Here is a 19,816-nt window from a genome sequence, read left to right as displayed (position 1 = left end):
TTTATGATATTCCACTTCGGCTCTCACTATGATATTCCATGTACCCCCCCTCCAAGACATATCGTAACGTGTGGGCTGAACCACATGTTAATGGGACAATAAGTTGATTGATTTTTGTATGACTTTGTCCAGAAAGTGTTAGTTTGATATTACATTTTGAGAGAGCACAATTTTAGTCGTTTAGATATTAAATATTTATTGTTTTACCAACAGCATTATGTTGTGTAAGAAAATAAAAGCAACAATTACCAAAAATCAACTAGGTTTGTTTCATTCTTAAATACTACACCTACACCTGCACCTCCCTTGCTCACTCTGCACGTTTTTGGCTTAACACATCCTCAGTCTCCAGTTGCTGCTGCCGGAACAGTTCAATGAGCTTCTCGGTGGCAGTTTGTGGCGCATCCAGCGGCTTAGATGCCTCAACACTGGGATATTGCTGGCCGAGGGCTTCGGGGGAGCGTAACATGAACGGCGTCCAGGGCCCTTGGATCGATGGTACATCAGTGTGCCACATTTTACGCAGACGCAATGAGCTGGAGGAGCCGTTTTGTGTCTTTAATAGGTCGACCCACTTGGTTATATCCTCCTGGCTGCTGTTGCGGCAGCTCAGCCACTCGCGATCACCATTCACTGCAAGAAATTAAAAGTTATCGCGTGACAAAACTATGGACAAACCCTAATCCACTACTTACAATACTCGCCAACCAAAACTGGTGTGCGGTGGCGACGCGGCTTCACATAGACCACAATTCCGGGATTTTCCTTGGCAAAGTCCACCAGGTGGTTCTCGATGAAATCTCTAGTGTTTGGACATGGCTGGATGAGAATTTCCTTGAACTTCAAACACAATTCTTACCGCATGCCTTTGCTGGAGCCATTGTTCTTGCAGAATTTAAGCGTGATTCGCTGCAGTTGGCAGACGTAACGTCCCAGTCCATTCTGCAGGGGAGCCCGTGGGAAGCCAGACTTTAAAAACAAATGACTGTTGGACATTCTGTGTTTGTTTTTAATTCAAGCACGCCTTGGACAAAATTTCCTCAAATTTTCGTAACAAAAATCGACGTAACCTGCCAGCCCAGCTGTTTATGCTATGGACAGTGCTGCCGGTCTAGCTATTAACATACTTTGAGAGAACTGGCTAGATTTAATAGAGTAAATAAATACATAACAACCTTACCTCATATTTCCTGTATATATATAGACTTATCATATTTTGTTTTGTTGTAGCATTTTATGAATTATAAAAAGTTTGAGTTTTTCTGTATGTATGTACTGCTATTGTAAATTGGCTTGATCTGAGCTTGTTTTGGCGGCAACAATTTTCGAGCCAAGTCGTCATTTTTTGTGTGTTCTAAGCAGGGTTGTTCTCTATACCAGTTGATAACGGCGAAGAAGCGGCACAAAAGGGAAAACAAAAATGCAGGCAGCGTTTGTCGCGTCGTTTTTCTTTTGATTGGAAAATACCGACAGCCGACATAGAAATAGAAAGCGTGCAACGTGTGTGTTAAGTGGAGCACATAGAGCTGGCCTCGACGCGTGGCTTATCAGTGAATTATAAAACATAAAATGGCCACAGTAAGCAAGCATTTATTTTTATTGCAACTGCAGTTGGTAAACAGCATCCATCTCTTTGCATATGTTTGTAGGCATTTGGGGCGTCAAAGTTCTCAAAGCACGTAGTGCCTGATGTCGTAGCCGAGGAGGCGGAGGAGGAGGAAGAGGAGGATGATGATGATGACGACGATGAAGAAGAACACTCTGCCGAATCGGGCTCGACCACCTCGTTCAGTCTTCAGGAGTGCATAAACGAGTTTCGAGCACGCCGCATTAGACGCGTATCCACCCAGAGTCGCGACTGCGACAACAACCACAACATGCCAGGTGAGGACCAGCCCGAGCGGGTTCGAGGCACAGCCGCCGATGCGGACCTAATCAACCAGAATCGCTGCAACAAGGCCCAGGAGCGCAAGGGCAAGCCATGCAAGAATGGTTTCTGCTATTGCTTCACCAGCGACAGCGGCGATTGTGCCTCCACAGCGCCGACACGTGAGTCGCACGTGCGCCAGCCCAGACGCAGCAGGCGTTCCGAAAGCACTAAGGTATGAGCACTCACATCCTATCAGATCAGATCAATCGGTAACCTAAAGTTTTTTCATCCACATGATACGTGTGCTTGTCCAGGCGGCCAGTGTGTCCAAGCCGCTGGTCCAGAACCATTTCGACTGTCCGAGGCAGCAGACGGGGCGTCGGCACAGTGAGCCGCCCAAAGTCAAACAGACCTCAAATATTCCGCTGACTGCCGTAAGCAGTATTTGTGCCGTGGGCGATGATGCTCCGCTCATACACATTATTCAGGAGCTGCGCGACAATTGTGTGGTGTCCGAGGTGCGCGTGAACCGACAGAAGCTGACAGGATCGGACTGCCAGCCAAGGTCCTCGCCTGTTAAGACCTGCAAAGTGCAGGCCTTTGAACCGATTGCATACAAGCCCACTGCCCCGGCCTTGTCCAACATCAGCGAGTCTGCCGTAGAAGAGGAGCCGGAAACGGCTCCAACAGAGCCGACTAGTATGCAGTCCGCCCGCCAAAGCGCCCGTTCGCGTCGCAGCTCTGGGGCCGGTGGGCGTCTCCTGCAGAAGCGTTTGTCACAGGGTCTGGTGAATTTCAAGACACGCGATTCCCAACAGCCTCCACCGAAGCCGCCGCGTCGCAGCTGCCAGAGTCTCGATGGGAAATTATCGTTGTCCTCGCTGACATCGACAACGCCATCGGTGCGGGAGGCTGAGCGTGTGCTGGACGAGTTCCTACGCCAGCGAGGCGTCCGGGTGCCCAGCAGCTGCAATAACTCGCCCCGCAAAGAGAAGAAGAGCAAGCGCAAGTCCTATCCGATGGGTAAGTGGTGCTAGCCGAAGCCAAATAATGAAACCGTAACCAAACCAAACGAAACCAAATCAAACTAGAAACAATATCCCTTTTAGCTAAACCAAATAAAATTAAACTCCACTTTGTTGTCAAAATAAAAAAAGATATGTTGCTTACCATTTGAGTTACGGTTTCATTTCCCAGTCCCCCAGGCCAAAACTCTTCTCTTTCGCCTCTTAACTCCTCCCCTCATATTGCAGCCGAAGTGGAGAAACAACCCAGGCGCAGTAGGCAGCTGCCCACCTGTCCCTCGCTGAGCGACATTGAACGTGTTGTGGAGTCCAAGCGTGGCTCTAATTACGCCCGGAATATACAGCAGGTCAGCAAGGCGAAGAATGCCGTGGCCGACAAACCAATGAAGGAGATCCTGCTGGGCTGGTCAGAGCCAAAGATCAACGACATGTTGAACTACGAGAACAAGCGGCGCTCCAATTTCAAGACCCAAGCACCTTTGGCAGAGCCCCAAGTGGCCATTGGCTGGCAGGTGCCACAGCCGGTAGTGCCCAAGATCTCGTTGGACACCGTCGATGGCAGCATGTGCGAGAATCTGGCCTCCAACATAGACCGCAAGCACACTCCCATCAAATATCCGCGAGGCACCAAGTCTGCTGGCGGACAAGCCAGCCAGAAATTCATTTGGGGCGAGCAGTGGCGCAACTTTTCGCCGCTAAAGGCAACCACCAAGCAGCCCACACTTAAGACCAAGTCCAAGAACTTTCTCAACAACTCAAAGAACAAGATACTGCGCTTTGTGTCGCCAAAAAAGACAAATGAGGACGAGAACCCCGCCAGGCGGCCCACACCTACGCCTAAGCTCTGCACTGTGGGCGTTCAGACATCGGCATCGCAGTTGGATCTGCAGTCGCAATCCCCACCGGGCAGCTATCATTCGCCTATGCAGTCGACGCCATCGGCCACAACGACATCCACCAGGCAGCAGCGGGACAAGGAGAGCAGCGACCAGCCGTACTTCGATTTCGAGCGCAAGATCGAAGCTCCGACGCCGCCCAAGAAGTTGCCGCGCGCCAACCGTGCCCGCAAACTGGACTTCCACACAGAGGCAGAAGCACCCACCACCTATCGCTCCTTTCACAAGGATCTCGACCAGGATGTGACCATCACCAAAATGGGCTATCTGCTGAGCAACATTCGGGCCAAGCTGGAGGCCAGCGACGAGCGCGCCATGCGAACCTTTCGGGTGAGTTTTTCACAGAGAAATTTCGTATCTTTATTGACGAGTCAGAATGAATATCTTTCGGCTTATAGCTTATAGTTTAGTTTCTAAACAAGGTTAAACACAACGCCCAGAGCATAGTGATCAGATCCCAGATAGTGATTGGGTATGGGTCCAACGCGGTAGCAGATGTTGACCGTGGGCAGGCCATAAATGCTAGCCACCTGCAGCTGGTGCTGGCTTTTATCGCTTAGGGAGCGCAGAATGTAGTCCACGGTGATCCAGTCGTCTTGACGTGTGGACGCAACGCGGTGTGGTCCTGGCGGTCCCATATGAACAGCCTCAAATTTGAGCATCTTTTCGGGTTTATCGGCACTCGAGTGCCAGGGTACTTGGGTAGTGAGAACCTCGATAGCCGGAGAATCTAAGAGGCTGTTAAAGTCGCCAGTTAATACTATGGGCGTAATTTGGCCACTCTTTGGATCAACGGAAAATGTCTGTAGCTCTTCAAGCAGCCGGGTCACCTGGGCACAGCGCACGTCGTCGCGCTTGGGATTGTACAGCAGGTGTGTGGTGGCCACTATGAACTCCTTCTTCTGCCCTTTCAGTGCGAGTTTGGCGAGCAGGGCCACGTTTTCGCGATTCAGCAGCTTTACATTCTCATCGTAAAACTCGACTGGCCGCTGGTCCAGCAACTGGAACTTGCATGCGTCGTAGATGATGGCACAGCCATCGGTGCGGTGGCCAGTCTTCTTCTTGTAGATGTACTCCAGTTTCTTGCCATTGCCCACGCGCAGGCCCCGCAGTAGATCGCATATATGGTCGTACTGCATCTCCTGGAGACAGAGAATGTCCGGGTCTAGTGTCAGTATTTCACGCTGAATGTTCTGGAGGCGGCGTCGCCAGTTGAGGCAGTTGGTTCCGTTTTGCCCATACAGATGAAAGTGTTCTATCAGCAGGTCCTGGGCGAGTATGTTGTACGAAACTACTTTAAAGCTGGAGTCGTTGTTCACGTGACCTTGTCCATCCTTCGGGCGCCTCCATTGTCGGTTTCTGTCGTATCTTTCCATGGCGTCTATTTGCTGAGTATTTGCTGTCTGGCTGCTTGTGTTCCTCCTGTTGCTGCTGCTGCTGCTGTGCCCGAGTGTGGGAATGAGTGAAGCTTGGCGTGGCAGGGTGCGGAGCAGGAATTTGTACATATCATTCGGTGTACGTCGTCATGCCTTCCAATGCAACAGATTCTTCGGATGCGCCAAGCCAAAAAGGGGGGAGAAAAAAAAAACTGCGCGTTCGTCAGCTGTTTGCTTGTTGCTTCTTGTCTGCTCTTCTCAGGGCTGACTTTGCGCGCGTAATCGATATCGATTATGTGCGTCTCAATCGAAATTGAAAAATGCGCGGTTGATTTTGAATTTAAAAATTCGAATGCCTGGATGTGATTTGTGTTAATTAATGTTCCTGCTTCTGTGTTCATCCTTTCAGGATTGTTCACGCTTTGAGCCACTTGAGCGTCAAAAGGAGAGCTTCGATTGCATTGACGGGCCGCATAGCTCGGGCGCCACATCGGCCACGACTCAATATCAACGTGACACGACTTCCGTGGCAACTTCGCACTATCCACGCGATACGACATCTGCTGCAACTACTCAATATCCACGTGACACGACATTTGTGGTGCCTACTCGTCATCAGCGTGATCTCGATTGCGAGCCCATTTATTCAGAGATCGAAGAGGACTGCTTGCGTGTACGTGGCAGTCCGCAGTACGAGGTCAGGACTGCGGTGGAACGGCAGCCGAGCGACGCGCTAACTGTAAGCTCCACGGCGACTGGGAGTGAGTCGACTGCGGCTGTCTCTGACTTGAGTGTGCCTGCTGACGTGTCCCTACTCTATGCCAGGGTGCAAAAGACTCCGAAGAAGGTGCAGGCCATTCCGCCGAGTCTGCCTGCTGCAAATGTGAGTGCCCAGCCGGTGGCATTGGGGCAGTGTCTGCAGGAGTCCCTGAAGAGTGGCAACTTCTTCAAGTTCATGCCACTGCCAGACGAGCCCAGCAGCGAATGCTCCTGCTCGGAGTCCACAAGCCAAACGACAGATTCGTCGGTGATTCGCAAGCCAAAAGCGATGTCCCCACCCATGCATCAGTCGCTGAACAACATCAACGAGAGGAACTCGCCGCCCAAGAAGAACCGTAACCTGTCCAGGTCCGAGCTCTCGCTGCAGCGCAGCCAGATCTTCCTGGACAACCTCTGCCGCAGCGAGCTTGTGCTCGATCAGGAGGAGGAGGCCAACACCCGCCTGGAAAAGATTCCAAATGTGAGTAGATGCAACACAGCACAGCAGCAGGCCATTTCAGCATACTAATCCCTGTACAACCAATTACAGACCTGCCTCAGAGCCAGCAACGAGGATGCTGTGTCCTACGACATGCCCGAGGGACTGTACGATGAGTACGGCATTGAGGATGCCAGCGCCGGCAGCAGCTTTGCCACCAACGATTACGGTTCGTGCCAGATTGAACCGCCGCCGCCTACGTCGGAGAACCAGAGTACACCAAAAAAGCAAAACCAACGATATACAACTAAGGTAGAGATTTTTGTTGACTCCTATTAGTGCCTAAGGCTTTCTGCTTTCACACGCCGCCACCATGTCGGACATTGTAACAACCGCTTGTATATATGCAAAACTACACTGTACACAGCTCTCGCTACTTAAGCACTTGAAATATATGTGTAAGCTGCTTCCTTTTGTTATCTTAACACGCGCACTAATTGATTTTCCAGCCTCCGAGCAATCTCAGCATCGACATCAACGAGAACGCACTGATTCCGTCGCCAGCGCGTCCATTTGGCCACAATCTGAGCCACAGCTGCCCGACGACTCCACAGCAGCCGGCCAAACCATCCGCCCAGCTGGCCCACAACAGCAGCAGTCTGGGGGAGCTGGTCCAGTCGCTGCCCAGTCCCACTGACAGCCAGCTGATGTCGGTGAGCGCTCTGGCCCGCTATCGCCTGCTCAAGGATGTCCTGCGTCGCTCCTACCGCAAAGGCAAAGACTTCTTTCTGGCAGAGAAGCAGCGACTGACCCACAGCCTCAATATGTCACGCGATCAGTCCAACCAGACCGACGGGGAGCTGGACAGCAGCACCTACTACGCCAGCTTCAGTCTCGACGGCCTGCTCAATGAGTCTCTAACCACCAACGAGCAGCTGGCGCAGGCTGTCAGCATTTGCCGCAAAATGCCCGAGCTGGAGATCTCCAATGAAATGGTGGAGGCAGAGCGCCTCTTGCTGTTCTCAACGCTGCGACAAAAGTCGCCTGTGGATCCCTGCCAGTCCAGTGATGGCAGGCGGCAGGCGCAGTGCGTCCTAATCGACGCCATGCAACTGCCAGTCAGGTCAGATGCCAGCCAGGATATGTTCTTCAATTACCATTACATTTGTACGTACGAGTTTGAGGGACGCATTTGCTCCACCCAATCGGTGGAGTGCCAGAACGGCGCTGCCCTGTTCCGGGACTGTGGCCTGGAGTTCTACAGCGCCGGCCAGGTGGAGGCGATGGAGTTGCGCTGCCAAATATTCATGCTACGGCTGCGCAAGATCTCCACGCTGTCGCTGGACCCAGCCAAGACAATGGTAAGTGGCTCTCTTGTGCTCCCTTCCAGGACTTGGCTGACATTTTTACCCTTGCAGAAACGCGGCACCAGCAATCTGGGCTCGTCCACATCCAGTTCCTCCGGCAGCTCGGGGGCTGAGCAGATCGTCTCTCGCTTTCGTCTGCATGCCTCCTTCTGCTTGCGTGCCACGGATTTGGCTCCGTTCGAGCTGGTGGCCAGCGAGACGCAGGCTAGTGATCGGATTTGCTTGCGGAGCTCGCGAACCTGGCAGCTGCCACTGACGACACACACAAAGTCCACGAATCTGGCGGCAGGCATATCCGTGACGGGGCGTGTGGAGGTGCGTTTGCCCAAGTCCCATTACTCTGGCTATTTGAATGTGGAGGATCCGCAGCGGAAACACCACTGGAATCGACGCTGGTGCACCCTCGACGGTGTCGAGCTGTCCGTGTGGCAGCACGAAGACGATCTCAGTGAGCAGCCGCCTCTCTTCTCACTGCAGCTGCAGGGCTGCCCACAAGCTGCGGTAGCTGCCGCCCCGCGAGAGTTGTGTGCCCGTGCGCGCAGTTTCCTTCTACAGGGAAAGAGCTCAGTCTTGGGATTCTTCTTTGCGGCCGACACTCAGCCGGAGTTGGACGAGTGGCTGTTGCATCTGAATGAGGCGCTGGCTTTCGCCAAGCGTTGGCTGGACGGTGCTTGAGGCATTTTAATTTGTGTGTTTGGTTGTTGTTTTCTTTCTATTTATATTTTGTAGTCTTAAATTGAAAATATTTCTGGGAATTGTAAATTAGCTGCTGGGATAGGTTAAGTTAGGCTAAGAAAAAAATTGTATTTATGCTCCAGCGAGCGACCATTGCCATTCCGGTAACATTCCGCCATTGCTGCCTTCTCGTAGTCCCTAGTCCCTGTATTCCATCTTTAAATCATTTGTTTATGGGGCTGTAGTATACGTTACAACAACAACAGTTTATTACATACATAATTTACATTGGTTATAATAGTTCGTTAAGATATACATACATGGATATATTTGTATATATATACTATATATATATATATAGGTTTATCGACTGGATATACATAGATTACTATATATGGTATGGTATGGTACAATAGTGTATTGTATTTTCGTGTTTATGCGCTCCTCCGTGTGCTCTGTGCCGGTTATTGGTAATTGGTTATTGGTTATTGGTTATGCTATGGATTAGGTTAGTCTAAAGCCCACCCCACACTCGTGCCTAGTTTATGTTAATGAATAGTACACAGTACACAGCCATACACACCCAAACGAGTGAGAGAGTGGTACATGTACATGTATGTACTATCAATAAAGACAAAAGGCTGCTTTGTAATGCGGGCTTTGAGGCCGTTTTGCTCATTACAAGTGCAAAAACATAAAGTCTGAGGTTATGTTTGTTGTGGTATGTGTCAAGCAATTTACATACTTACGAGTACATCCTGCTCTGTACGTTACTCTAACAATTACTATTACAATTAAATATTTGGTGTGCCTTCTTGCTAGTCCTCTGCATTCGATTTGGATCCTGATCTCCTGTTGTTAGCTATTTGAATTCTGATCTAGTTTCTATTTCTATTTGCGTACGCGGGGTATAAGCACTAATGGGGATATGCTGGAGAGCGTCTATAACGGTACTTTCAATGGGAATTGGGAATCTCCGCCTAGATCTAGGCCAGAACGTACTTCCACACGCGATTTGTCTGATGATTGGTGCCAATCTCAGTGACATACAGGGCCGACCCGTTGACGCTGACGGCCATGGAATGGGGATTCTTGAAGTCGCCCCAGTGCCCGATAATGGCCTCCGAGCGCGGATCGATGGTGAAGCCGCACACGGGCAGCATCGAGGTGGGTCCATTCACGGCGAACACAATATCGCCGTAGCTGGCGACGCCAAAGACGCGACCCAGATCCGGCTCCTGTATGGTGGCTGCGGGCTCACCCTCGCCATGGGAAGACTTCAGGCCAGCTCTGCAAGGGATAGATACACTTTGCCATCTGGCAATTGCCACTTTGGGGGATCACCACTGTACTCACTTGGGACAGACGACGCGCATATTCTCCCGGTCGGCGATGCACAGTAGATCCAAGTGCTCCAGCAGGGTGATGGCATGTGGCACCTGCAGGGACAGAAACTCTGCAAGGGGAATATACGTTATCGTATAGCTGCGCTCACTGAACACTGATATATAAAAGTATGCGCACCTGGTGGCTGTGGAATTGTACGGAGCAGCTTGCCGGCGGCATTGAACTTCAGGATGCGACTATTGCAGTAGCCATCGGCGATAAAGAACTGTCAAAAGGGACAAGGGTGGAGTTTGGTGACATTTGCTTGATACTCTGATGGATGGTGGATGGCCTTACCTCTCCAGTGGTGGCCACGGCTATGGATGTTGGCTTGCACAGATGTTTGACGGAGGAACCAGGCCGGAAGCGTTTGCCAATCGTCAGAAGTGGCTTGCTGCCGAAGGGCTTGAACTGAACAAGAACTAAATGTAGGAACCCTGAAGCCCAAGGCACTCTGTATAAGGAGTATGTACCTTGAATGCCTGATGCATGGCCACGTCCGTAATCCAATAGTTGCCATGAACATCGATGGTCATGCCGTGGGGCATGTAGAACATGTTCGAGCCCCAGCCAGATTTAATGCCGCCCGTCTTGGAGTCGAGCACATAGATGGTTTTCTCCTTGATCGGCCCGTACTCGATGAGGTAGTAGATATTGCTTTCGTTGAAGGTGCTGCAGGCAGATGGGACACAAATCAGATATGTATACGTGTGGCCCACGCGAGAGTAGACACTTGTTACTATGCAGCTGGCGACAGCTGTTGACCTACTTAACGTCCCAGTAGCGGTCGGCGCGATGGAAAATCACTGGATTGCCCTGCGGGTCCACGGAGACGGCGGTGACCTGGCCAAAGCTGTGCTGCTCGGTGGGCCAGTTCTCCACGAGCACAGGAGTGGGCACACTGGCCGCCGGAATGGGCACATTGTCGTAGCTGCGCTGATTCTGCAGGGCCACCTCATCGTCCACCAGTGGCAGCTGTGGCGACTGCAAAGGATCCCCAGTGGACTCTGGCGATGAACGACACTTTTGTGGTGGTGCAGCCAACTCACCTGAACGTTCTTCTCCTGCATGCGGCGCTTGATGAGCGCCCTCACCTGGTTGAAGAACCGCTCGTTGAGGTTCACGTTCGCCCCCACTGGCAGGTGGTTGCTGCTCGCGGCCACGGCCACGGCTCCCAGGCAGAGGGCCAGCAGCGCCACAAGATGAATGCACGACATTTGGAAGTCCTCTGATTGAATTTTTCTTGGTCAGAAGTTTACTTCTGCTCGGCTCGCTCGATTTTCAGCTCTGCCAACATCTGTTGGCGGTGTCTATATGTTGAGCTGGCAATAGATTAACTGCCTTTGGACCACGAGCTCGACACGAACTTCACTCCTCTTCACTCTTCACTCTTCACCGCACACACACGCACTGACGCTGATAGTCCCACGCTTTTCGATTTTCGCTTTCATTGCGGCGCCTGCGCCTGTCTGACCCCAGCACACTGGGCCCCAGCCCATCCGCCCGGGAAATGGATGTGCAATGCTGATTTGCAAGGCAAATATTCAGGTGTGCGGCAGATTGCCCCACTGTGGCCCTGCCGCAAGCTGCTGCAGATTGGAAAGCGTTTATTGATTTTCCAATGTACGCGAACAGTGAAGGCCAAAAGTAAAGCTTTATTGGTTTCGATTATAAGGTGCACGCCCGAATTCGGTTCGATTGCACACAATCAACGGTGCTGCGCGCAGAGAATCGATTTGGAGTTTTGGAGGCCACTTTGGAGAGCAGATGGTAGCATACAATCAGCAGTCAGTGTGTTTGACGTCACAGCGGGGGCTGTGCTGGGCAGTGGGCGGATGGCAGAGGGCGGAGGGCGGAGAGCGGAGGAGTAGGGCCGTAATCCGTGGTGCACTACGACCCCCAATCCCAGTTGGGCTGTGTCCAAATATAGCCCGTGTCCGTCATGGAGCAGTACGCATTGTAATATCGTCCCGGGGAGCTGCAAAAACAGTCACCACTCAAGCTGTGCATCAACGGAACTCGCCAGCGAGCCGCTGGGGGTCGAACACTCACCGGCAGTAGGAGTACTGTGGACACTTGCACCGAAACATGCTCTGGAACTCCTCCTTGCACACCTCGTTCCACCAGCAGGTGCGCTGTAATGTGATCAGAAAAAAACAAGCCAAGGGGTTAGCTAAGCCAATCTCCAGCTGCACTCACCCGCTGCTGCCACAGACCTCTGTCATATAGCCATGGACACTCTGGTCCGAGTAGCTGCGCTTCGTTAGATGCGCTTGTGCATCGGCGGGCACCAGGAGGAGGGACAAACGCAGGCAGCAGCCCAGAAGCAACAGCCGTGATGCCACGGGCAGCCGCAGCCGCAGCCCTGTGGCCACCTTAACACAATTAAGAAAGCAAAAAAAATAATAAAATTACATTTATATACATATATTTTTCAATTTATTCCCTTTTTTCCATTATCCTCTGACCTTTCGCATCGTTTCGGTTGCTGGTGACTTTTTATAGATGCTGTGTTTTTTTTTGTATGGCTGGCTGCTGGGTTTTTAGTTTCACTTAATGCTGGCTTTTCCTCATAACTTTCACTGTACTTCCTCACGTGTTACATGTCCTGTGGCGAGTGTCACGTGGCATCTACTGCTTGGTTGGGGCGTCGGCAAAACAACTGCAACGTGAACTGCTGGAATCGGGACGACCAGTCGTCGTCGTCGTGTCGGCTTTTAGCTTTCACTAGAAAGTGCCGCACAGACACACACACACACACACACACACTGCACATGCAGAAGTCTCCTCTCTCTCTCGCTCTCTCTCGCTCACTGTGTGTGTGGGTGTATTTTGGTGTGCATTTTGGAGGATTCTCGTCCCACTGTTCGTCTGCACTTACAGGGTGAATAATTCGACAAGCTTCCATTCCACTTGTTTGTATTTATGAATGGTAGCATGTGTGTGCACCCTATAAGCAAGCATCTTTGATGAAATCTTGACATCAAATTCCTTCCTTTTGTTTGTCAACATTTTTCCGCGACGTCATCTCGCACGCGACATGACTCAGCATCCCCGCCGCGATGGCAGATGCTCAAAATAGTTTGAAAACTCATTTGGCTGCCAAAGTATTTTCATATTGGCCACGTCAAATCAACGATGCCAACAGGTAGAAAATTATGAAAATCTCTTAATATGTATATGTACGCCCACACATACGAAAAAGTATATGTATATGGCAATTATAGGGCGTACATTCTGGCATTTTCTACAAAAGTATTTTGGCATTTGTGGAAAACAATTTCCATGGCCAAATGTGTGTGCGTGTGGGCTGTTGTTTAATATCGTTTAGATACAAATAAAAATACAAAGTATTAATCAGCCAACAAAGTCAAACTAAAAGAGTGATTAACATGGGTTTGCTCTAGAACCTTACGTTCATGATTAACTTGTTATAGAATATTCCACAGGTCATCGTCACAGACGAGCGTCAGTGTCGCCCACCAGAACCCAAACAAACCGCTCTCAGATCTTTGGAATATTCGCAAAGAATCTTTTCTACATATATGTATACGTTATACGTGGGGTATATATACCATACCAAAGCTCTGTGTTCTCTATATGTACCGCAATGAGTGACGCTCGCCTAAAATTAGATGAGAAATAAATTTTCATATTTTTAGCACAAACTGTAAACATTCTGGTGAGGGTATAAAACCGAGTGAATTTTCGGGGAGCTCCATCAAAAACGTTTCAACTGCGAATCAAAGCAGACGCGCGAATCGAAAGATCGGCAATCGAAATATTTAAGAAAAGAATCAAAGGTACAAATCGGGTATATATGTATATATAGAGAGGATAATTTGTGTAACTCACCTTCGTATCGTTTCTCCATCAACGTAGATGTCCGTTGTGCCCCTTATGTTCCGCGACTGGTGGGATGAGATTGACTTTCCAATGCGCACCTCGCGCCTCTTGGACCAGCACTTCGGCCAGGGTATGAAGCGCGACGATCTGATGTCGTCGGTGTGGAACTCCCGCCCCACAGTGCTGCGATCGGGCTATCTGCGTCCCTGGCAGAAGAACAGCCTGCAGAAGCAGGAGTCCGGCTCCACGCTGAACATCGACAGCGAGAAGTTCGAGGTCATTCTGGATGTGCAGCAGTTCTCCCCCAACGAGATCACCGTCAAGATCGCCGACAAGTATGTCATTGTCGAGGGCAAGCACGAGGAGAAGCAGGACGAGCACGGCTATGTCTCCCGCCAATTTTCCAGACGCTACCAGCTGCCCAGTGAGTTATTTTTGGTTGCTTCACTCTGCAGACAACTTCAGTGCTAACCAGAAAATTCCCTTTCCCATATTGCAGGTGATGTCAATCCAGACAATGTCACCTCCTCGCTCTCCTCGGATGGTCTACTGACCATCACTGCGCCCATGAAGAAGCTGCCCCCACCATCGACTGAGCGCGTCGTGCTCATCACACAGACTGGTCCCTCCTCCAAGGAGGACAATGCCAAGAAGGTGGAAACCACAACGACCTAAGGGCCCAGGCTGAACTTTTTTATACCGGTCTGACAGTTACAATAGTTAGTGTATTTATGTATTTATTTATGTGTCCCTATGATATTGGGTTTTTATACGACAAATTAATATGAAAGAAAATCTTGGTAGTGCATGGTAGTGCATTCAACCCACAAAAAACTACAAATAAGAAAGAACTCTCTCTATCTAAGATGGAATCTTCGAATCATTGAGCAGCAGCAGCTCCTCCAGAGTTACAGCCTTCTCTGCTAGACACCGCTGCACGTAGTCGGTTGCCTTCGCTATCTGCTCGGGGGGCAGCTCGTCTTTGTAGCCATTCACCTTGCCGCGACGAACGAAGCTGCAAGAACACATACAGAATAAAACAAGAAGTAATATAGGAAAATATTTGTGTTACTTGTGCTTTTCCTTGCCGGCATCTTTGTGCGTCATTTGCTGAAGCTCCCACAGATGATTCGTTGTTGGATTTTCTGTACACAAAAAGAAACATTTGGAATTTGCATAGACTTTAGTTTAGCTGAGTTTCACACTCACTTTTCATCTCTTCGAAAGACAGATGCTTGAGCAGTTGATCCATGGGCTGGTCCGCAATGGGCTTGTCCAGAAAGCGGCACAGGTCCTCGACAACGGCTCGGAGATCCTTCTTCATGCGCTCGAAGCTCGTGTAGTAGAGCCAGGGCTCGTGGCGCAGCTGATAGAACTCGTGCGCGTGTTCGATGGCCTCTCTGAATGTGGCATCAGTGGCCAGATTCTCCTCGATAAACTGTGGCAGTGTCTTGCCGTAGCAATGGCCAAAGGTCACGCCGTGATAGTACCGAGAGACCAAGGCATCGAGGGGATTCCGGAATACGTACACCACTTTGTGCCTCCGCTGCCACAGCTGTGCGGGCAGCAGGGGCAGCGGCAGGTGGGACTTGATGAGACGCGGCGAGGCCATATCTTGGACAGGTGCAAACTGCTTACCGTCATCACCATGTGTGAAAAAATTGAACCTACAATTAAATATAAAGGTAACACCTTGCGGCCATCTGTTGATATCTCTTAGCTCACTCGACGAACGGACTGCGAAGTTCCAAGTCTTTGGCCAGAGCAGCCTCAAAGTTGCAATCATTCATCAGCAGCCAGCAGAGCTCCTGCATCCAGGTGGTGCCACACTTTGGCAGCGTCACCACCCACACATCATCGTCTCGCAGTTCCAAGTCATGTACGCTATCCAGATAGCCCTGAGAGTTGCCTCTGAAGAACAATTCCCGCTTGGTCCAGTCTTTGTCAATGAGACTCGTCGGATAACTCTTGGGCGTGACCCGTTCACGTTCCATGGCGGCGACTAACTGACTTTCCAACGCGAACAAAAACCTATGTATATACCATATGTATGTGTGTGTGTGTGTGTGTATGTATCTATAATTGAGCGACATTTAAATGAAAGTTTACGCTCTTTTTGGCGCCCGTTCTCTCTGGTTGATCGCTAATTCAGCGGCTGATAAGGTTGTTATTGCTTATGCGCCAATGTAATTGGAGTAACGTAACCCATGATGCGTGCCTCTCCTGCTCTACAGCAGATAATGGGCGATAGAGAGTGGGGCCTAGGCGTTCGGTGGCCGATAAAGCGGTAATTATCAACAGGAATATGTGAAGCCGTCCACGTAGAAGTAGTTTCGGACTTATCAACGAAGGAGTTCATAAATGCCTTGAAACGGATGGGGAAGTCGTCGCAAGTTTTGGCAATTTTTGTCGGGGCATCAAATCAGCTGCTTGAGCTCAAAAGGTTTCAAGCAACTAGACTTCTGGTTGGTGAAATCCATTAAAGTACACACGAATGTAGAGAGATAGATAAATAGATAGACAGATAGATAGCGGGTAGTATGCCATCATTTATAAGAACATACATACATATATCACCACAGCTTACAGACTATTAAAAGAGGCTATACAATAATAGATTACAGCGAAAAGATTAACTCGGTAATTACAGCGACGATGCGAACTTGCTGTAGTTGGCAAAGTCATCCATGTTCAATTTGTAGTCGCGCAGATTGATGTCCGACCAGAGATCAAACTCCCGTATGATGTCAGCGGTGAGCTCATCCTTGTGGCTGCCAACGACGCCCCGACGTACGAATCTGTGGGCAGAGGAGCTGGTAAGAAGGAACTCTATCTCAATCTCTATCTCTTTGCGCCCAACTCTCGTTTATCAATCAGCGAACTCACCTGAATTCCTCCACCTGACGGCCAGCGGCAGCTTTCATGCTCTCAAACTCCTTCACATGATTACAGGCGGGATTGTCGCGCATGCTCTCGAAGGACAGGTGCTGGGACATCTGCTTTACCTGCTCCCCGCTGACCGGTCGTTGCAGGAACTGCGCCACCTCACGGATCACGTCGCCCAGCTGGGCCTTCATGCGCTCGTAGCTGGTGAAGAAGATGTGGGGCTCGTGGCGAAGCTGCCAGAAGTCGAGGACGTGGGGCCAGCAGGGCGTGAAGTTCACGTAGCCGTCGATGAAGGAGTGCATAAAGTCGGACTTGGTGCCCTGGTAGCCGACCATGCCGCGCCAGTGATGGAAGTACGAGATGGCCGCATCCTTGGGGTTGCGGTACACGTAGATGATCTTCGGCCTCTTCGTCCAGATTTGGCGGGGCAGCAGCCAGGCTGGCAGGTGGGACTTGATGAGACGCGGCGACTGCATGGCATTGGCTGCCTCGATTGTGTCGTGCGGCACATTGGGCACAACACCATTGAACCTTAAAGCGCGGGGAGGGAAGGATTAGTTTCCGGCAGCTCCATTTGAATGCCTTCCACAACTCACTCCAAGAAGGGGGATCGCAGCGTCAGATCCACGCTTTTGGCCGTCTCAAAGTCGCAGTCGTTCATCACCAGCCAGGTGAGCTCCTGCATCCATGTGGTGCCGCACTTCGGCAGCGTCACAATCCACACATCGTCCTCCCGAACCTCAAACTCATGGACACGATCGAGCACAGGCTGGAAGGTGTCCGCCAGGCGGCAGAAGCGATGCTCCCAGTGGCCCACCACTGGCACTGCCGGCTCCTGGGTGGCATAGATCGAGGAGTAGCCGCCACTGATGGCCAGCTTGTCGATCTGCTCGAAGGGCACGCTCTTGGCAAAGAAGCTTGACTGGGGCATGGCGACACTGTCCCGTAATATTACGCGATTTTAACGATCGATCGAACTGAACGTCTCGGCAGTTGGGGCCGCATTAAGCGCAGCTTGAGAAATCAAAAGTGTTCGGAGCAGAATTTCTCGCCTTTGAGTGCGTTAGCGATGGACAAGTGACACGAATGTGAGTGTGTGAAAGATCGTGAAAAAAACTGAGACGATCTTGAGTTGGGATACAACTTCTCCATGGATCAAATGATCCATTGAGCACCGGATCACGCTCCCATCTCCAATTTAGCCATAAGATTATGCAATTCGCCCCTCGCTCCGTTGACACACAATACAACAATAATCGTACCCACACGCGTAACCGGACTCGTTTCCCAGCAGCGATCGAGCTGCGTTGCATGCAGCGATCGTGCTGTAAGACTAAGACTGGACCGGAATGAGAGACTTTCTTTGTTCGCGCCCTGCCTGACGCCGTGGGGACACCTTTCTGTTTAGCCAAAGAAAGTTTTTTGGCTTTGTTTACCTTTCGATTGGCGCTCTGGCAAGTGAAATTATGCCCCTCTTCTTTGGGCACCCATTAAATTGGAAGAATACCGAGTTTCGGTGGGGCAAAACAGGTTGTTTGAATGCATGGCATGGACGTGGGTCGCTGTGTGCCATAGGAATCGATCATTAGATGAACGAAATATGAATGAGCGGCGCTCGCATTCATAATATTCAGTATATAATTTATTGCTAGAATATATCACCTATCCGTCCACTCTAAAATTTACAAACTTGTTCCAACCTTGACACGAAATTTCCCCCTCGTTGATGTTGTTTTTTTTTTTCGATTATTTTGTTTTTCTTGAATTTTTATTTGTATTATTTGCATTTTGTGTTTGTTTTTCATTCATGTTTGGGTTGTTTTGTTTTGTTTTGTTTCTTTTACAATAAATTTGACTAAATCTTAACATTTATAATCCTTAACCTGCAAGGAGCAAACAGATGTAGTAACAAATATACATATGTAATTGTATGTATGTAAAGATTTATCATATGTATGTATGTGTGTTTAGAAACATATATCGTATCTATGTATGTATGTATGTATATATAATATTTATTATAACACATATATTGTTTAGCGTTTTATGTCTATGCGCAATTTTTGCGAATTATTTCTCTTGGGGTATTCCAATATTTCGTATTTCGTATTTATGCTGTAATTTTCTGTTTGTAATTTACTTGAGTTACGCCAATACATACAATTAAACACACACATATTAACAACATTAAATATGCAAATGCATATACATATATATATTTTCTCTTATCGCTCAGTATGATGTATGCATGTATGTACGTTTTGTATTTGTTTGCGATCCAGTAAAGAGGTGGGAGGACACGAAAGCGATAACAACTCTCGAACAGTGGGGGTTTTATGATCATCTACGGCCTGTGGACAGGGGGGGGAGCTCTAAGGGGGGTAACGGTAACTACACAGTTCTTTTTCCTCTGCTGGTAGAGGAGGTCGTTCGGGTGACTTGTATACATGTATATAATTTCTATCAAAACATCGTGAAGCACAGGATAAAACACTTTTGTAACACATACAAATAACTGTAACTGTGTGAATGAATGCCGGATAGGACACATAAATATATATATACTATATATTTTTAATATGCTTCGTAAAAGTTGTATAAATTGTATATATTTTATATATAATTTTGCTTTTCAATTCATTTGCGTTTTTGTTTTTTTTTTTTTTTGTTTTTTAACAAGAACATATTATTGACTCGAATAGATCTGGTTTATACAGTTATATATATGTATATGTATGTATGTATGTATATATGTAATTTGTTCAGTCAATTAGATAAAAAGATTTCAAAAAGGATTTCACTTAATTGTAAAACATTTTTGGGCTTAGTTTGATTTCTCATTCCATATGCTTAGAAAGCTAAACAACATTAATAATATTAGTTGGGAAAGTTTCTCTCCTCGTTCTGCTTCTTCGCTTCTTTTTTTTTAGTTTTCTTTCTTTTAGTTAGTTAGGAAAGTAGGTAACTAGTTAATTAGTAGGTAGTAGTAAAAGGGGCCCCATACAATTTCATATGTCTCATGTGTGGATTCGAATTGGTTTTCTTCAGTTTTTTGTTTCTTTTTTTTTGTTTTTCAGTTATACCATTCTATATAGCATAGTAGTACATTTAGTATTCCTTCCATCAACTTCAACTCCGTTCAGGTTTTCGTTCACGATTCTGATTTGGACAACGACTAATGATATTTAGACACAATTTTGAGTGCAGTACTTAACATAGATTGTCGTCTTGATGGGAAAGAAATGTGTTTAGCACTCACCACTGTGCGGGCGATAATAAATGTTTCTTATT

At 48.9% G+C, this 19,816-nt stretch overlaps 8 protein-coding genes across 10 annotated transcripts; 2 read left to right on the top strand and 6 right to left on the bottom strand.

The window, feature by feature from the left end:
• Nucleotides 1-179: 179 nt before the first annotated feature.
• LOC111076143 (39S ribosomal protein L43, mitochondrial) lies at nucleotides 180-1,098 on the bottom strand. The gene is made up of 3 exons (XM_022369812.2): nucleotides 860-1,098; nucleotides 696-802; nucleotides 180-633 (listed from the first exon to the last, which is right to left on the bottom strand). The coding sequence occupies exons 1-3, from the start codon at nucleotides 994-996 to the stop codon at nucleotides 311-313; spliced, it is 567 nt and encodes a 188-aa protein (XP_022225504.2). The 5' UTR covers nucleotides 997-1,098; the 3' UTR covers nucleotides 180-310.
• Nucleotides 1,099-1,227: 129 nt separating this feature from the next.
• LOC111076134 (nucleolar protein dao-5) lies at nucleotides 1,228-8,745 on the top strand. Of its 2 annotated transcripts, XM_022369791.2 has the most exons (8): nucleotides 1,228-1,578; nucleotides 1,650-2,102; nucleotides 2,185-2,893; nucleotides 3,124-4,121; nucleotides 5,577-6,407; nucleotides 6,477-6,677; nucleotides 6,875-7,726; nucleotides 7,784-8,745. In XM_022369791.2, exons 1-8 carry the CDS (start codon nucleotides 1,570-1,572, stop codon nucleotides 8,405-8,407), a joined length of 4,677 nt encoding a protein of 1,558 aa, XP_022225483.2. In that variant the 5' UTR covers nucleotides 1,228-1,569; the 3' UTR covers nucleotides 8,408-8,745. The 2 variants fall into 2 exon arrangements, with proteins under 2 accessions (XP_022225483.2, XP_041448748.1); XM_041592814.1 differs by lacking the exons at nucleotides 6,477-6,677; nucleotides 6,875-7,726; nucleotides 7,784-8,745 and having other exon boundaries at nucleotides 5,577-5,928; nucleotides 5,993-6,143.
• LOC111076139 (protein angel) lies at nucleotides 4,175-5,386 on the bottom strand. The gene has a single exon (XM_022369805.2). It carries the CDS (start codon nucleotides 5,294-5,296, stop codon nucleotides 4,205-4,207), a length of 1,092 nt encoding a protein of 363 aa, XP_022225497.2. The 5' UTR covers nucleotides 5,297-5,386; the 3' UTR covers nucleotides 4,175-4,204.
• On the bottom strand, nucleotides 8,691-11,213 carry LOC111076138 (peptidyl-alpha-hydroxyglycine alpha-amidating lyase 2). The gene is made up of 7 exons (XM_022369804.2): nucleotides 10,843-11,213; nucleotides 10,563-10,777; nucleotides 10,267-10,465; nucleotides 10,091-10,204; nucleotides 9,932-10,019; nucleotides 9,764-9,863; nucleotides 8,691-9,697 (listed from the first exon to the last, which is right to left on the bottom strand). The coding sequence occupies exons 1-7, from the start codon at nucleotides 11,008-11,010 to the stop codon at nucleotides 9,394-9,396; spliced, it is 1,188 nt and encodes a 395-aa protein (XP_022225496.2). The 5' UTR covers nucleotides 11,011-11,213; the 3' UTR covers nucleotides 8,691-9,393.
• Nucleotides 11,214-11,423: 210 nt separating this feature from the next.
• Nucleotides 11,424-12,445, bottom strand: LOC111076145. The gene is made up of 4 exons (XM_022369814.2): nucleotides 12,262-12,445; nucleotides 12,010-12,168; nucleotides 11,846-11,928; nucleotides 11,424-11,771 (listed from the first exon to the last, which is right to left on the bottom strand). The coding sequence occupies exons 1-4, from the start codon at nucleotides 12,268-12,270 to the stop codon at nucleotides 11,684-11,686; spliced, it is 339 nt and encodes a 112-aa protein (XP_022225506.2). The 5' UTR covers nucleotides 12,271-12,445; the 3' UTR covers nucleotides 11,424-11,683.
• A 1,042-nt stretch (nucleotides 12,446-13,487) lies between these two features.
• On the top strand, nucleotides 13,488-14,447 carry LOC111076144 (protein lethal(2)essential for life). The gene is made up of 3 exons (XM_022369813.2): nucleotides 13,488-13,596; nucleotides 13,676-14,063; nucleotides 14,139-14,447. Exons 2-3 carry the CDS (start codon nucleotides 13,676-13,678, stop codon nucleotides 14,312-14,314), a joined length of 564 nt encoding a protein of 187 aa, XP_022225505.1. The 5' UTR covers nucleotides 13,488-13,596; the 3' UTR covers nucleotides 14,315-14,447.
• LOC111076140 (sulfotransferase 1 family member D1-like) lies at nucleotides 14,364-15,661 on the bottom strand. The gene is made up of 4 exons (XM_022369806.2): nucleotides 15,365-15,661; nucleotides 14,849-15,306; nucleotides 14,712-14,784; nucleotides 14,364-14,654 (listed from the first exon to the last, which is right to left on the bottom strand). Exons 1-4 carry the CDS (start codon nucleotides 15,631-15,633, stop codon nucleotides 14,501-14,503), a joined length of 954 nt encoding a protein of 317 aa, XP_022225498.2. The 5' UTR covers nucleotides 15,634-15,661; the 3' UTR covers nucleotides 14,364-14,500.
• A 507-nt stretch (nucleotides 15,662-16,168) lies between these two features.
• Nucleotides 16,169-17,548, bottom strand: LOC111076141 (sulfotransferase 1 family member D1). 2 transcript variants are annotated; one of them, XM_022369808.2, is made up of 3 exons: nucleotides 17,122-17,548; nucleotides 16,526-17,056; nucleotides 16,169-16,452 (listed from the first exon to the last, which is right to left on the bottom strand). In XM_022369808.2, the coding sequence occupies exons 1-3, from the start codon at nucleotides 17,454-17,456 to the stop codon at nucleotides 16,284-16,286; spliced, it is 1,035 nt and encodes a 344-aa protein (XP_022225500.2). In that variant the 5' UTR covers nucleotides 17,457-17,548; the 3' UTR covers nucleotides 16,169-16,283. The 2 variants fall into 2 exon arrangements, with proteins under 2 accessions (XP_022225500.2, XP_022225501.2); XM_022369809.2 differs by having other exon boundaries at nucleotides 16,169-16,437.
• Between the last annotated feature and the right edge of the window lie 2,268 nt (nucleotides 17,549-19,816).

The sequence above is a fragment of the Drosophila obscura genome, unplaced genomic scaffold (assembly GCF_018151105.1).
Source record: "Drosophila obscura isolate BZ-5 IFL unplaced genomic scaffold, ASM1815110v1 contig_186, whole genome shotgun sequence".
In the NCBI taxonomy this organism is placed as follows: domain Eukaryota; kingdom Metazoa; phylum Arthropoda; class Insecta; order Diptera; family Drosophilidae; genus Drosophila; species Drosophila obscura.
The sequence above is the reverse complement of the archived record's forward strand: the minus strand, read 5'-3'. Positions and strand labels throughout refer to the sequence as shown.

Coding starts and splice junctions, on each gene's coding strand:
- LOC111076138 (XM_022369804.2), bottom strand. CDS start 11,010: ATGTCGTGCATTCATCTTGTGGCGCTGCTGGCCCTCTGCCTGGGAGCC. Junction 9,864..9,931: donor TACAATTCCACAGCCACCAG/GTGCGCATACTT, acceptor TTCCCCTTGCAG/AGTTTCTGTCCCTGCAGGTG. Junction 9,698..9,763: donor ATGCGCGTCGTCTGTCCCAA/GTGAGTACAGTG, acceptor TATCCCTTGCAG/AGCTGGCCTGAAGTCTTCCC.
- LOC111076141 (XM_022369808.2), bottom strand. CDS start 17,456: ATGCCCCAGTCAAGCTTCTTTGCCAAGAGCGTGCCCTTCGAGCAGATC. Junction 17,057..17,121: donor CTGCGATCCCCCTTCTTGGA/GTGAGTTGTGGA, acceptor CCGCGCTTTAAG/GTTCAATGGTGTTGTGCCCA. Junction 16,453..16,525: donor CGTCAGGTGGAGGAATTCAG/GTGAGTTCGCTG, acceptor CCTTCTTACCAG/CTCCTCTGCCCACAGATTCG.
- LOC111076143 (XM_022369812.2), bottom strand. CDS start 996: ATGTCCAACAGTCATTTGTTTTTAAAGTCTGGCTTCCCACGGGCTCCC. Junction 803..859: donor GGCTCCAGCAAAGGCATGCG/GTAAGAATTGTG, acceptor TCCAAACACTAG/AGATTTCATCGAGAACCACC. Junction 634..695: donor AGTTTTGGTTGGCGAGTATT/GTAAGTAGTGGA, acceptor AATTTCTTGCAG/TGAATGGTGATCGCGAGTGG.
- LOC111076134 (XM_022369791.2), top strand. Junction 2,103..2,184: donor GGCGTTCCGAAAGCACTAAG/GTATGAGCACTC, acceptor GTGCTTGTCCAG/GCGGCCAGTGTGTCCAAGCC. Junction 4,122..5,576: donor GCGCCATGCGAACCTTTCGG/GTGAGTTTTTCA, acceptor TCATCCTTTCAG/GATTGTTCACGCTTTGAGCC.
- LOC111076145 (XM_022369814.2), bottom strand. Junction 11,929..12,009: donor TCCATGGCTATATGACAGAG/GTCTGTGGCAGC, acceptor ATCACATTACAG/CGCACCTGCTGGTGGAACGA. Junction 11,772..11,845: donor CCACAGTACTCCTACTGCCG/GTGAGTGTTCGA, acceptor CTGTTTTTGCAG/CTCCCCGGGACGATATTACA.
- LOC111076139 (XM_022369805.2), bottom strand. CDS start 5,296: ATGTACAAATTCCTGCTCCGCACCCTGCCACGCCAAGCTTCACTCATT.
- LOC111076140 (XM_022369806.2), bottom strand. CDS start 15,633: ATGGAACGTGAACGGGTCACGCCCAAGAGTTATCCGACGAGTCTCATT. Junction 14,785..14,848: donor GTCTTTCGAAGAGATGAAAA/GTGAGTGTGAAA, acceptor TTTTGTGTACAG/AAAATCCAACAACGAATCAT. Junction 14,655..14,711: donor GCCGGCAAGGAAAAGCACAA/GTAACACAAATA, acceptor GTGTTCTTGCAG/CTTCGTTCGTCGCGGCAAGG.
- LOC111076144 (XM_022369813.2), top strand. CDS start 13,676: ATGTCCGTTGTGCCCCTTATGTTCCGCGACTGGTGGGATGAGATTGAC. Junction 14,064..14,138: donor CAGACGCTACCAGCTGCCCA/GTGAGTTATTTT, acceptor CCCATATTGCAG/GTGATGTCAATCCAGACAAT.